Here is a 15914-nt window from a genome sequence, read left to right on the forward strand (position 1 = left end):
CTCCTGTATGTTCTGTTGTCATTCTTCTAGAAGAGATTCCACCTTAGGGTTGCAGATACCTTTTCCCTCCAGTAAGAAATACATCAAGGTAAATGTGCACAATATAAGAAGAAGGTTGACAGTCCTAAATACCAAAGAAATGTCATAGGACATTGAAGAAGCAATGGACTAGTCATAGTGGCTCAGTTGAAAGGACTTTGGCTGGGAATTCTATTACTACCTCTCATTGTGTGGTGAGCATTTTCTTCGTCCTTGTCTAATTTTCCTGCATGGTAACCTTCTGTCTGTGGGTCTCTGCCTGTGGCCAGCTGCATCCCCACGAGAAACTCAACACCCTCGTGCTGAAGGAACACTTCAATAACCCCGTAGGATATAAGGGAAGAGGGAGGGGAAGCAAAGTAGAGAAACAATGGTGCCATCCTTTTCTTGTTGAAATAGAAATGAGAAGGGGAAATCCATTTTTAGTCTTTCATGATAACGAGAAGCATTTCCTTGTTTCCAGAGAACTGTACTCCCTGTGAGAGTCATTTAGGAAAAGAAAAACACTGCTGATGTGAACAGTTAGAAACTCAAAGTGTTAAATTTTCTCTTGTTATCAGATTTCATTACTATACAATAGGTCATTATCGTGCAGCTAGCTCCTAGCTGCAATTTTTACTTCCCATACCAGAGAAAGAGCTGGTATCCACGACACTGATTTAGAGACCTCTAGGCAGTGGAAGCAAAAAAAGAGGGTCTATTTATTTACATACTGCCGCCCTGCACAAACAGGAAGGAATGGCTTGATTACCTTACAGCAGGAATACAGAATTTAAAGAACAAGACAAATCTAGGCCCCTTATGGCCAAGTCCCCAGCATTAAAAACCTTTTTACCCCAATGACATTTCCTAGAGCAGACTATTATCGTAGGAATTAAATATCTTCTTTTGGAGCCTTTGGCTCACCTTATCTTTCATGGAAGCTACTTGATTCTTCTCAAGAGAGGTTGGTTTTCAGAATAAAAGGGAATTTGACAGTGGCACCTCTTCAATGACAGTATTTTTGTCAAACAACAAAAATATTTTATATTCAATCCTAATTCCTTATGTTGGGAATCACCTGTCTCTTTGCATCTTGAAGAAGGGTCTTTGGTAAAAGCACCAGGGCCAGACCACGCAGTTGCCTGAGGCTTAATTTCTCTCTCCATGAATCACAGAATGGAGTGGCTGGAGGAGGTCCCCAAGGGTGACAGAATTTCAGCCCCCTTCTCCACTGCCCACAGAACTGTATACCCATCAGCCCAAAAGTGAGTCACCTGCTCCTAAAAATATCTCGTGAAGAAAGAGGGATTCTTCATTTTTACTGTTACTTACATGACACTAATACTACCACTTGTGTATGTGAAACCCAGTTTTCCTAGTCCAGAAGAAGTTAAGGTAAGATGAATTGATTTGGATCTGTTTCTCAAGTATATGATTGACAGAGAGTCACCAAACGCATATTTTTTAGTTCTTTTCAGGGAGTTTTATGGATCCCTGAAGTCTGGGGCTTGACCTTTGATTTCCTTTGAGAAAGCTGAAACTCATAGTTAAATTTAACAAGGTGTTTAATTTTTTTCCTATTTCTTTGAAAACACTACTAACATTTTGGATCAATTCTATGATGGTTTTTCTATTCACCTCAGTGCCCCTTGTCTCTAAAGTCTGAAAACACCTGTAGAAAATGCCAGCTTCTGATTACATTAATAAAATTCCAGCCTTGACTCCAGAGCTGTGATTGTTCAAGATACCAGATATACAGAATTATTTACCAGACTTCAGGAGAGCTGTCCAATCCTAGAAATCCTGATTTTTAAACAAAACTTCCTCTGGGGGTAAAGATCAAAATGATACCCTGAAGATACAATTACTTGAGTGAGCAAAACCAGACTTCCCAATGAAGAGAAATTATAAAGAAAAGCCACAAAATCTTCCGTGCTTTGTCCACTTTTTTTTTTTTTTTTTTTGAAGAGTCTCACTCTGTTGCCCATGCTAGAGTACAGTGGCACCATCTCGACTCACTGAAACTTCCGCCTCCCAGGTTCAAGCAGTTTTTCTGCCTCAGCCTCCCGAGTAGGTGGGACTATAGGTGTGCACTACCACACCAGCTAATTTTTGTTTTTTGGTTTTTGGTTTTTTGAGATGGTGTTTCACTCTTGTTGCCCATGCTGAAGTGCAATGGTGTGATCTCGGCTCACCACAACCTCCACCTCCCAGGTTCAAGTGATTCTCCTGCCTCAGTCTCCCGAGTAGCTGGGATCGCAGGCACCCACCACCACACCTGTCTAATTTTGTAGTTTTAGTGGATGCGGAGTGTCTCCATGTTGGTCAGGCTGGTCTCAAACTCCTGACCTCAGGTGATCCACCTGCCTCGGCCTCCCAAAGTGCTGGGATTACAGGCATGAGCCAGCACACCTGGCCCTTTGTCCACTTTTGCCTGATAGTTCTCAGATTTCTTTTTCATAATCAGAAAATCCTTAACCAAGAGCCCACAAATCACTCATGAGGTATAGGCTGCTGTGATGATGCTATGGTTATCCCTTCAGAAAGCATTCACTCACAACAGGACCTGTGGTTTGACAGGAAAGATGCTGACAAGGAGAGAGAGAAAATGTACAGGGATCTACCTCAAGTTATCAGAGCACAAGTTTGGTTTGCTAATGATCCTGGGAGACTTCAGCCCACATGTGGTGGGGTGGGAACCTGGCTTTGAATTTCTTTCATTGTGGGCGTCACTGACCACTTATCCAAAGAGAGAAGAGCACTAATGTATCCAAGAGCTTAGCAAGAACATCTCTTTGGTGGTTTGTCATCCATCTGAAAGAAGCTTGGATGACTAGAACCGCCAACCCATCACCTGCTGTAGTGATCCTTGATTCTTGTGGCCTAACATGTACCAACAATGCAGCTGTTCGAGTTGCCCTGAGGCTCCTGGAGAGTAAGAATGAAAAGCCTCTTGCCATGTTCTCCATAACTTTGGATAGGGAGCCCCTGAAGACTTTAAAGATTATCCCAAGAGAAACTTTTGGAAACCTCTTTTGGTAGAGGCAAATCAAGGAAAGAAGTTTTTATGTTGGTGATCAGAGAAAGGCCAACGAGACCTAAGACCACGCAGACCAACTGCATGCCAAAAGCTCAGTCTGTAGCATAAATAGCTATAGTACCATTATTATCTCCAGCTTTTCACATAGAGATAGGAGCATAGTAGGGGTATGAGAAACATTTATGCAAATGCCAAAGAAACAGCGTGGCCCAAGAGGAAAGATAACTACTGCCATCATCTTTATCCTGAAGTTCTGAAGAGAAAGATGCAGGAATTGATGAAGTCCTGAATCCACCTTTCATAATGCAAAGTTTGCATCATCTTTTCTAAAAGTTGGTACTTTAAAATCATGAATTTTTAAACAATTGTACTCAAGAGCATATGCGCCAAGGTTTTCAAACAATAAAAGCAACCACAGTATGGACTTCCGCATATGCCTTTTATAGATAAATGGCAGTAAAGTTCAAGGACTCATTTGTCATTCCCATTTTCAGTAGCCACAGACAAGGAAGCTCTGTTCCATTCTCGGAAAACTCATGGACTTGGTAGTAACCGGCTGTTACCAGCTTTTGTATTCACAGTGTGGCTTGGGGGCTCTTTGTAGCAAATGAATCCCTTTTGATTTGTGGAGTCAGGATTTGAAGTTTTGAATGTCTACTCTTGTCTCCTGAAAACTCACAGTGATGATGGTAACCTAAGCCTGCCTGCATCATTTTTACTGACTTCTTTTCCTACCTGCGGTCTGGGGAAATACTAAGAATTTTTAAAGGTATCAAAAACATATTTTCACTTAATAGCATGGTTACCTGGTTCTTGAAAATGGCGTTAGAAGAGAGAGAGAGCTCTCTTAAGTCAGCCCCTGGCCCTGGGGAGATTATCCTATAGAGTGGATATAAGCTTCACTCACCACCAGAACTATGATACCACCATTAAGTTTGGAGACAATCAAGAAAGTTTTTTCATCAGAGAACTCCCTCACAGTGGATGCTATGACCACTTGGATCCCAGTGATGGCGTCTCATCCAGCCTAGCCATCCCTGGGAAAAAAATCTAGGCTCACTACACCTCTTCTATAACTGGATTCAGAGTTATTACAAGAACTATAATTAGGACCCTCCAAAAAATTCTGCAGATATGAAAGCTAACAAAAACCACGAAAGCCAGGTGATTCTATGTATTCATGCTCTTTGATAGCATATCCTGGGAGATGAGATGTAAGACATTTTAGACCACTTTGCAAAGTTAGATAAATTAGCTTGACTAAGACTAAAGTGACAGAAGAGCCAAGAATCAAGAAAGCTTTCCCTTTAGCCAGAGATATTTCCTAGGCCATTTCTCGTGTGGGCTATTCCCATTTTTCATTGTTTGGCATTCCATAGCTTTGTTTACTCATCCCTGCTTAACAAGTACTCCCTTTCATGTTCCCATCTTATATCCTACATCTCATGGACTCCACAACATCTATAAGAATGAAAAAAGGCATGTATCCTCAGTTAAAATTTCCTCTTCCCAATTTTCCACTTGGCTGTGCAGGCTCCAGAAGTGTATTTCATCTTGAACCAGAGACCACATGGATACCTGAACTAAGAACACAGCCTCTTATCCACTAGTCTTTGAGGTTAATATATATTGATGAACAACAATATCTGTTCTATCCAGAGAATTAAAAAATATATAATTTATGTTTTTCTATGAAGAGAGTAAGAATGTTTAAATAACCCTAGGGACTTCTGATAAGGCCACACCATTGCAGTCCAGTCCTGTCAGATGGACTTTTGATTCATGTGTGAAATTCAGTTGAGGCTGGAGTGCAGCCTGGCTGAAGGCATCAGATCCTTCAGGAGACTGCCCAGCTACCCAGCCTTTGCACAACACACTAGGGGGAGGTGTGGAGACATAAGGAAAGAGAAGCTCCTCGAAGGGCTATAACTACAGGCTATGTAGGGCAGGTGAAATGGTATTAGTGATTCATGCAAGGAATTTAAGAGGCCTGCCCTGCTCTAAACACTCAGCCAGACACCCATATATATGCACAGTGGGGTTTATTTCAGAGCAAACTTTGATACCCATCCTCAAATAAGCAAAACTTTAGAAGGCCAAATAATTCAAGGCTTGGACATAACCCCTCCATTGGAAAACAAAGCACACATCATTCTTTCTTTAGGGTTAATAAGCATTGAGAAATGCTCAGATTTTCTTTGCTTTGTCTTGTTTTTCACAGTGACATCCATTGACCTGCATCTCATAGTCTGTGTAAGATGCACAAAGGAGGGATGCGTCTTACTTAGAACACTAAGCATTCTGCATTCAAGCATATGTGGGCACATGTGTACATGAAAAATTCAAGAATGGCAAACAGATAATCCAGCAGTATATTTGATCAAAGACTCAACCCCCTTTACTAGTGCATATCAGAGATTATTCAAATTTTGCATATTTCTAAATTCCAACTTCTTAGAAATGCCTCTGCCCAAATGAGGTACCATTTGTTCTTGGTATGGCTGCTTCACCTGTAGGGAAGTTGGATGCTGCTCTGAGTAGTCAAAGGGACAGGTTCTAGTTTTCTGTAAAGCCAGACAAAGCTGGCAGAGCAGGAGTGTGGCCACTTTTGCAGCTTCCCATCCTTCTTTGTCTGTTTTCCTTATTCATATGTCTTCTTGTTTCTATGATCACATTTCCAAATGCCTGGATCACAGAATGAGTTGAAGTTCCTTTTGGCCATCTCTGGAGAATGCTTGCTCTCCCTCCTCCTCTCTCGTGTCGTCCTGTCTTTGGTTTTATTTTCCCCACCGTGGCATAGGACTGTCCCAAACGTGGGGCACAATCCCTTTGTCTCTTTAGCATCTGGCATGGTTATGTGACAGGCGATACTGCACTTACTCAATACTACCTTAAATGTCCTGTCTTTTATCTCCCTAGCTCACTATCTGGATAGGGTAGTTAAAGGTATGGTCTTCCTTCCTCTATTTTCCTGTTGTCTTTGTGTGTGTGTTTGTGTCTGAGCATAAAAAAGTGTGTATATAAAAATGTATATACACTGCATAAGCATGATGTCTGGATGCTACTGCATCCCCAGTTTTGTCGCAACATCCATTGCCCAAAGGGGATGGGTTTTCGGTCACAAGGTGGTTGATATACCTGGAGTGTCACAGATGCTCATATCTGTTTGTGACAATACCATTGTACTTTTGTTTTTCCCTCCCCCCTGCCCCATGTACATACACCCTTCACTCTTTCCACCCCATCTCATGTCACCCTGCCCATCTGTTATGGCACCTGGTCCACCAGAATTAAGATGCTGGCAACCAGGGTGGGTGGCCTGGGAGAGGAGGACACCCAAGAGCAAGTTAAGAAATTTTAAGGACTACTTTGTAGTACTATTGTGTTCATTCATCAACAAGCATCTATGGAGCACCCACTGTGTACTAGGCACCTGTGCCAGGGTCTGGAGACAAGGGGACAAACAGACCCCCGACCTCAGGGAGCGGATGGTCTGTTTGTTTATTTGTTTGTTTTCCTTTTCAGAGAAGGCCTGACTTTGGTAAGTTTTGTCTTTGAAGAGTATTCCCTAAAGGCAAAGTAACTCCTTCCATTTTAAACATTTACATTAGTTAGGTGGTATCTGATTTTCCAATTTGGCCACATTGCTCTAAGAATAAGTCTCAGAATAATCAGATATGTGTGCTCTTAAAAGACTCTAAGCTCCTTGAGGATAAATACCATGTCATTTTCATCTTTTTGTTCTCAGGCCCTAACACAGCACCTGGTACAAAATATGTACTCAGCAGATAGGGACACATATTCTAGAGTCGGACTGCCTGGGTTTGAATCCCAGCTTCAACATGCAGTGAACTAAGTGACCGTGGGCAAGTGATTTAACTTATGTTGCTAACAGGACCCACCTCATAAGGGTGGTATGAGGATTAAGTGAAGTAATGAATACAATGTGCTTAGTATATAGGCAGGAATTATGCTCAATAAATATGAATTATACTGCTTTATTCATCATATACTTGTTCTCGTCCTTAATTTGAAGGACTTCATTAGCTAGATTAATTTTTGAAACCGTAAAGGAAAATGCTAAATTGGCTTTTAATAAGAGATAGCAACAGCTGTTTTAAAACTTATGGAAAGGGTTTTGGGGAAACATAACTGACTAAATGCTTTTCAGCTGGGACAGCTTTGCCAAGTACAGCAAAGGTGTTGCATAGGATCTATCAGATGGAGGAGGAGCAAGGGTCTTCATATTTCATGTGCTAGTCCTCAACTGAGAATAAAATCATTCCAGCAAGAAAGAGTAGTACCTCTGAGCCTCTTTAAAACAGGCATTTCACAATTTTCATTAGCAGAGGACTCTTCAGGGTGGGCTAAATTTTATGATGTTACCATCTATTTGATGGAAAATTTTCCTACTATGTGAAGATTTTTCACATCCGTGAGTCTTAGGTGAGTCATGTGATTTTTTTAAGGGAATAGATATAATGATACCCATTTGATTGAAAAAGGAAACTGAAATTGAGAAGTTGAGTGGGTCATCCTGGCTCACACTTCTAGTAAGTAGCAGAACCAGGACTCTGCATTTCCTGGCTTTATCCATATTTCAACATTCTATCTTCTGTCACCTTAAGTCACCAAGAATGTCCATAATTTCCAATATATTTTCCTCCATACCACATCTTCCAAACTGGCACCCTCACTGGGAAGTGGCCTGTATTCTTTCTCAAATCACCTGCTCTGATCTTTAGTTCAGAAAATATCATCACCTGAACTTTAGTTGGATTAGGTCAATGAATCATAACTTGTTTTAAAAGGCAAATGTTTCTTGGCAAAATCTAGGTCTGACCCAAGCACTCATCTGGCTGATATTTTGGTATAATGGATACTAACTCTAAAAAAATAATTCAGAGATCTGTCTCTTGGAAGTTCAGGTCTTGTCAGAGTAGAGTATTTTACTGTTCAAAGATGGGCAAGATTTTGTTCATTGCTTCCCAGTTGCTTTGGTAGAGAGTAAAGAAACAATGTTTACTCAACAAATCTGCTGAACTCCTAAGTGCTAGGAAATATGAATACCACACAACAGATATGGTCCCTGCTCTCAAGGTGCCTGCAGTCTAGCAGAGAAGACACTAAAACAAATAATTCCAACGTAGTGTGATGAGAGTTATGATAGGGGAAGTCCAAAGGCCACCACTTAGCAAGTAGCCACCCCACTAACTTAGGTTGTTGGGGCCTTATAGATTGTGGAATTTAACGTAAGGGTATAAGAAAGCATCTGAAGGTTTTTAAAAGCAAGATGATAACTAGATCACATTTGTGATTTGGAAGATCAGTCTGGCCCTATTGTGAAAGGAGAATTGAGGGGGGACTATTGAGAACAAGAAGACCGATTACCAGACTATTGCTGTCATCTAGGTAAGAGATGATGATGGCTTTGTCTAGGGAAGTGAATATGGAGAGAGAAAAGAGTATAAGAGGACCAGTAAGAGAAACATAAAGAAATGGGCCATTTGATATATGATAAGTGTATTGCTTAGCATCCATGCCACTCAACTAAAAAATAATACCTTCAAGGATTCTGAAAGTCTTCTAATCATACCTGGTGCTAGCTGCAAGGGGGACTTCTTCATAGGCCTAAGCAGGAGATTGAAGATAAAGTGGTCCCTTGTAATTCAAAGGGCATCATTTCTTTTGAAAAGCTTTGTTAGCCCTTCTCTAAACTTTAAAATTACATTATTTTGACTCTAGCAAATGCCTGGTGTGAGTCTTTCCAGAAGGGATTATTAATGTCACGTGGGCTCTCTGAATTATTGATGAGTTTCAGGGTTTGTGGAATTAGCCTCAGCGGGTAAGGATGGACATATTGCTTTAAGAAAGTCAGCAAGTCATCCTGGAGGAGTCTTCATAATGCTGGCTATTAGGGGTGTGATTATCCCAGAAGCAAATGGCTGGATGAAAGCAAACGTTGTTCCACCCACAGGTACTCACAGTCCCTCTGAAACTTAGAGGATAGTGCAGATCTTTAGGGTATCACTTGGTCCATTTGAAGAAATTGACTGTGGATTTCCATATTTGTGATTCTCTGTGATTCCACATCTGGAGTTAACCCTCCCTGAGAACACCTTCTCCACATCTTCCAAACTGGCACCTCAATGATTCATTGACCTAATCCCACTAAAGATCTGGTGATGATATTTTCAGACAGCCTCAGAGCAGCATGGACTATGTGCCCAAGATGCCATGTGCCCACAGGAGTTCACTAGAGCAGGGCTTCCCTGAGGGTGTTCTATAGAATGGAATATCACACAGGTTACTGGGTGGGGGAAAGAGTTCTGAAGTCAAATTGGAAAATGCAGTAGTAATGAAATAAACAGCTTTCTTTATTCTAAGACTTCTTGGAGCCTTTAATATATTGATATTAGTGTGACTTTCTACAATAAGAGTATAGAATGCAATGTTTTCCAAACTTATTTGACTGCAGAAGCTTGTTCTTGAAGACCTCATAGAACTACTATTTCACAAGGTTCACTTTGAGAAGTATGGATTGTGATTATAAGACCTATTTTAAACCCTTCCTTGAACAAAGTATGGTATAAATAAAGAGAATATAAAAAAGTTTAGGGCAGATGATATATCTCATCTCTGTTAATTAACACAAAGTCCAGTATCCTCCAGGTACTGAGTAAAGTTGGTTGAATTTAAGAACAGAATCAACTAACTTGAAGTTGTTTTGACCTTCTCTATTGGGTCAGTGATGCCGGAAGGACCTAATGGATCATCTCATCCAAATCCTTATTTTATAAATGGGGAAATTGAGACCCAAAGAGAGAAAGTAACTTTCCCAACTCCCCCCATATTAGGCCAGAACCCAGGTCTCTTGTCCCTCTCATTGATTCATTTTAACAAATATATATTGAGTGTCTGCTGTGTGCAGGCACTGGTACATTCTAATGGAAGAAGTAAGACAATGAAACTAATTGCAGAATTGATCATTTAAGTATCCTTGGGACTGTTGCTATTGGGAGAAGTACAGTATGCTAGGAAAGCATGAATGGTGGCCTGCACTGGGACTCGCAGCCCTGAACCCATCGTGCCACCTCTCACTGCACTGCATGTTCATGGTGCCGTGAGACAAGCCCAGTGCTTGTCTTGATTGTTTTTGGCAAGGATTTATTTATGAGGACCATAGCTTTTGACCTAAACATTATACAACTTGGGCTGGCAAAGGGTCATTTTCTTGTTTATGAATTTCTTAGTGAAGTTATACAAACTTAAAACAAGTAAATCCAATAATAATAATAATAATAATAATAACAGCTCTCATTTATTGGATGCCTATGTATGTTACCCACTGTGATAAATAATTGGTATATATCATCTCATTTAATACTCTCAGGTACTCTTAGAATCAGGTATTATCTCCATTTTACAGATGAGAAAACTGAAGCTTAGAGTTAAATAATTTGCCAGTTATAACACAAGTAGTAAGTAAAATGATGGTGCTAGGATTTGAACTGAGGCTGATCTACCTCCAAAGTCCTCGCTCTATTACGACACATGGCTTTTACTAAAAATTCAGGATTAAATGGTGTAAAATTGGATCTGCCCTAGAAAATCAGGATCTGAATATTTTTAACAAAAATTTACTTATTTTAGAAATCTATATAAAGTGCCTAGCACAGTGGCCAGCCCTAGTAGACCCTCAGTACATGGCAGCTGTCTTTGTCTCACCATCCTGAAGCATCTAAACCAGAGGTTGGCAAATTACAGCCCACAGACCAAATCGGGCCCATCACCTATTTTTGTAAATCAAGTTAGTTGGAGCACAGCCATGCTTATTCATTTAAAAATGGCTGCTTTCAAGCTATAATGGCAGAGTTGAGTAATTGCAAGAGACCATATGGCTCACAAGCCTAAACTATTTATTCTCTGGGTCTTTACAGAACAAGTTTGCTGACTCTGATCTAGATAACTGCCTCAGTTTCCTATTTTGCCTTTCTGTGAGCCCCACCTGAGGTTATGGGTACAACATATGATATTATATGCCCTCTGCCCAAAATAGAGAGAAGGTAAAGGTGAGTAGAAGATTCAGATATTATGTTTGAGCTGTATGCCAGGCTTTGTGCATCATGCATACCTTATTTAACCCCCCCAACAACCACAGTTTGTAAGTAAAAAGACTGAGGCTCAAAGAAATTCAATAACGTGCCTGAGTCACACAGCCACTGAGTGGTACAGCCAAACTCTGATATGCCTCTCAAGCTTGTGCTCTTATGCGAGAGATACTCTTTGTCTCTTATAAGAGGCTTTATCTTACAGCAAAAGAAAGCAGTCAGCTACCATTCTTAAAGATCAGACCCTACTTCCTCCATGACTAATTCCAAATACAAATGAGGCTTAATTGAAAACAAGTCCCAGCTGGACAGACAAAAGTTGACATGAGACTAATTGAGGAAAAGAGAAAACTGTGATTGTTTAGATCACTAAAGGTGGCTGATGTTAGCAACTGAGTCAGAGTGCCTGGATAGCCATCTGTGTGTTACAGCACTGCTCCTGGGACTCACTTTTAAAACTTCTTTCTCAATCACTTTTTGGGGTGGCCATGCTGGTAGCCTCCCATCTTTCCCAGCAGGCTCCTACTATACAGAAACCCATAGTCTACAAACACTTCTGGAGGAATCCCTCCTAGGCTGGAGTATACAACTGTTACATGTTTCTTCCTTTGAATGGAAAACACAGTGGCCAGATTGATGGGTTGTTGTGATGAACATCTCAGGTGGAAATAAACATGTTATTTTCTTTTACTTTGGAATAACGGTCAACTATCTAAAGTCCTTGAAACACTCAAGTTTTAGATTCTGATTGATCAGCTATTTAGTGAGCGGCTACCTTGGCCCAGATCTTGTACTGGGCAGCAACTTTCACATTTGTTGTCCCATTTAAGAATAATGAGTCAATTTCCCATTACTTCACGGCAGAAGATTCAGTTTGTAGCCATATTTGGAGCACTTTGCTGCTCATAATAACAAAACAAATGAAGCTTTATAGCTGACACAGTGCTTTCACATCCATACCTCTCCCAAGACTGAGCAGAGGCAGAGAAGAGATGGAAGCCTTGCCAGTGACAGGTGGTTTTTGATAGCCCCTTGGAGAAGGGGGTTGGCAGAATTGTTAATGTAAGGACTTGAGTGAAAACCAAGTGGCACAATAGAAGCTGAAGTGAGCCATGTAACTTAACATATTCTCAACATAGATTTCTGAGCCACAAACTAGGAGAGGTTTAAAGATGTGGCAATCAAAAAACCTGCAAATCTACTTTAATAGTATTTTTTTTAAACTTCCCCACTTTATAATATGGTCCAAGCAGAACCAACACAACATCTAAATATTGCCTGACCCTTCTTGATCAAATCATCTACAGCCCTCTCAGATGGCCACACCTGTGTTAAGTTCCCACCATATTTTGTACATCTCCTTTAGGGCATTTAGCAGTGAAATTTTTTGCCTATATAAATTTGTCTCCTTTGATAGGCTTTATGTACCTCATAAATAAGAATAGGTCTTATTCATTTCTGTACCTCCAGTGCTAGCCCAAAGAAGATGCTTAATAAATGACAGACAGGCAGGCAGATGTGCATATGAGCGTAATGAGAGCAGAGCAGCCTGGCTGTACCTGCGTTGCACTCACAGACAGCCCTAGTTAGTGTTTCACAATGGCCATCACAGCTCCTCTGGGTGCAGGGCCTTTTCTAAGTGTAGCTGTAGACAAGATGGTAAGAAAAAGCCCCAAGCCCTCTTCCTCAAAGCAAAGACAGTTGTTTAGGAGAAAATAAGACAAAATAAATGAAAAGCCTAGGGTCCAATAAAATTGACCTACTATAAGAGTTGGAAAAAATAATGCCCTTTAGAATGATACCCAGAAGTGCTGAAGGAAGCGAGGAATAAACACAAAGGTGTTTCCTTTGTGCTAAACAGCTGCCAGAGATAAGAGGAACACATGAGAATGAACAAGAAGCAAGGATCAGGCAAAAAGTTCTATTGGTTAGATTCTGACAGGCCGACATCCACCGACTCCAGCTCCAGAATCCCAGTCACTTTTGAAAGAAGGGCTTTTAGATACAGAAGGTGTGGGTTTCAACCCTGTCCCTGCCACTTCTGACTGTGCGACCTTGGCAAGTCCTTTCACCTCTCTGAGCCTCAGTTGCCTTCTCTGTAAAGTGGCAATTCCTAGTGATACCTGCCTCCCTGGGCTGCTGTGGGCATTCGTGTGCTGATGGATATGAAGGCATTTTGCAAGTTGGCAGGTAGCGTGTGAGTGTGTGTGATGGCGGTTGACTCTGGGTGATCAGACCTCGACTCTGTACTTTGTCTTTCAGAGGGTTGCCCTGGGTTGTGCAATGGCAACGGCAGATGTACCTTAGACCTGAATGGTTGGCACTGCGTCTGCCAGCTGGGCTGGAGAGGAGCTGGCTGTGACACTTCCATGGAGACTGCCTGCGGTGACAGCAAAGACAACGATGGAGGTAGGGCTCTGGCACCAATGGGCTCCAGGCGGCTCCAGAGGGTGGGAGGCCCAGAGTGGAGAATGGGTATTACTGAGCTAACAGGCCACCAGCACACCAGTCATCCAGTCAGGGGGACCTGCGGTGCAAGCAAAAAAGCTGCATATGTGGCTTAGGGATGAGTGTGTGTCACAGGTGTTCCATTTGAATCAATTAAAATTAACTAATGTAAATGAAAGTAATTGATATCCAGCAGCCAGTATAGAGGAGAAGGCATATGGAAGAAAGGTTTCTAACTATTCAACAGTAGGATGAGATGTCTGGCAAAGTTATGGGTCCCCCTCACTGAAGATGGATAAGAAGAGACCATCTAATTCTTTATCACAGAAGCTGCAGAGGGACACTTCTCCAGGGAAGGGAGGTTGAGTTACCTTTGGTCAAGGTCTCTTCTCCTCTGATTCTGGGGGTTACCCTCACTGCACACCAGCAGACACCTTTTGTAATAGAAATGGCCTTTGCTTTGGGTTTTTTTAAAGTGCTAGACAGTCAAAGCCCAAGGAAGGAGGTGCTCATCTTTTAGAACATTCATTAGCTGAGAGTAAAGACCTGAGTTCTAATTCCAGCTCTGGCTTTGACTCCCTGTGTATCCTTACACATGCTGTTTGGTGGCTCTGGGCCTCACTCTCTCTGTTAATAAAATGAGGCAGCTGGCCCATAAGTACCATTTCAGTCCTTATCTTAGTCATAGAATTAGCCTTCATTTTTCTGTTGCATTAACTTGGGTAAATACAACCATAATGTGTTCTACTTTCCCACCTGGAAGATACATCAGTCCTTCCTGATTCTCCCACTTGCAGGTGGTTATTAGGAGAATGAAAAGATAAAGATATGAAAAAAACCAAAACAGTTAACCCTTTCTTCCTAATGATGGCCTAACAGTTAGCTTAGTCCAAACAAGTCTATGTGGCTCCCTAATATTTATACCAAAGGATTTTAATATGTTTCACAGTGTAGGAAATCAATAGGTCAGAAACTCAGCATTCTAACCTTTGGGAATTTTCTATTTAGAGGGATTCTCAAACCCCAAAGCACCATAAGAATTAAAAGGCCAAGTGTGTGATATTGTGATTTCTGTGGTTTATTTGCCTTCAGTGGGTTTCAGCAGCCTAGAGAGGGCTGTTTCGGAGCACTGGTCTTTGAGCCAGGCAGCTTTCAGCCCTTTTGCCTGCTGCCTAAATCCAGGAGGTAATTGGGCCTGATGCACCCAGGCCCAGGCCCAGTGGAGCAATTGTCAACAAGGAGCTTGTGGGGTTGGCCACAGTAGCTAGGCAGAAACAGAAGGTCTATGTTCTCCTGAGATCTTGGAGGGTTGAAATGTTCCTTAATCAATCTGAAACTTGTGGAGTTCATTAATTTCTGTGCTCCATAAATATCCAGAGTTCTTCTTTTAGAATTGGGCCCTATGCTAGGCATAGAGATAAGGAAGTCCTGTCCCTGTAAGCCAGGACCTCAAATGGGGGAGAAAGACCACAAGTTAAATGCTAATGGACTGTGATAAGTGCTGTTGTAGAGTTATATATTGGTTGTTGTGGGAGTAGGAAAGCATTCTTCAAGAAGGTGACACTTGGATGGGTAGCAGTTTCCTGGAAAGGAAAGGGCTCTCTATTCAGAGACATCATTATGGGCCAAGCTAGGACAAAACAGGGAAGGGCAACAAGCACCCCTGTCTTCAGGCAAGGTAAAGTGCTTTTATATTTACTCTTCATAGGAAAGAGATGTCAGCCTACATTATCTGCATGATTTCCTCAGCATTCCCCTTCACTTTGTCGGTGTAGGCACAATTCCAGTAACTAATAGTAACACTCATGTAACAGAAGAAAAGGGGAGAGGAGCCACCATTCCCTTCTCACGAGTCAAAAGTCTTGGCCAAAGCCTTCAAACAGCTGTTGCACATCTGGGCAGCGAAATAACTGCATGTCTTTAGGAAATGTGGGGAAAGGGCACACCTCTCTCCCTACCAGTATACATACAAGTGTAGGTTATAGAACAAGGCTCATTGATTCTCTCCCATGAAATGCAATTCAAGTGTATCCTTTGTTTGCCATACTTCAGAGCCAGCCCTCCTAGCACAAGAATGCACCATTGGTAACATGGGGCATGGGCATACCGTAGCCCAAAGCCCACAGCTCTGCGGGGAGAGAGAGGTTCTTCTCATAGGAAATGGGGCTGATCCACACCCCAGGGGAATAGAGCCTCCTCCAGCTGTTCTGAGAGATGAGCCAGTAGGAAGTGGAAAAGATCAACCAGAAAAATCCCCAATTGTGGGAGAATATGCCACTTGCATTTTTGGAGCA

The 15914-nt window shown here is 41.7% G+C and overlaps 1 protein-coding gene across 12 annotated transcripts in view; it reads left to right on the forward strand.

The window, feature by feature from the left end:
• TENM4 (teneurin transmembrane protein 4) overlaps positions 1-15914 on the forward strand; it is a 788706-nt gene that overhangs the window by 663283 nt on the left and 109509 nt on the right. For 9 of the 12 annotated variants that reach the window (XM_017949239.3, XM_017949237.3, XM_017949235.3 and 6 more), the window contains 2 exons: positions 5981-6007; positions 13435-13581. In XM_017949239.3, coding sequence (XP_017804728.1) covers positions 5981-6007; positions 13435-13581 — 174 coding nt within the window. The remainder of the gene's footprint in view (positions 1-5980; positions 6008-13434; positions 13582-15914) is intronic. The other 3 variants (XM_031653903.1, XM_031653904.1, XM_031653906.1) reach the window with 1 other exon arrangement.

The sequence above is a fragment of the Papio anubis genome, chromosome 12, assembly GCF_008728515.1.
Source record: "Papio anubis isolate 15944 chromosome 12, Panubis1.0, whole genome shotgun sequence".
Classification (NCBI taxonomy): domain Eukaryota; kingdom Metazoa; phylum Chordata; class Mammalia; order Primates; family Cercopithecidae; genus Papio; species Papio anubis.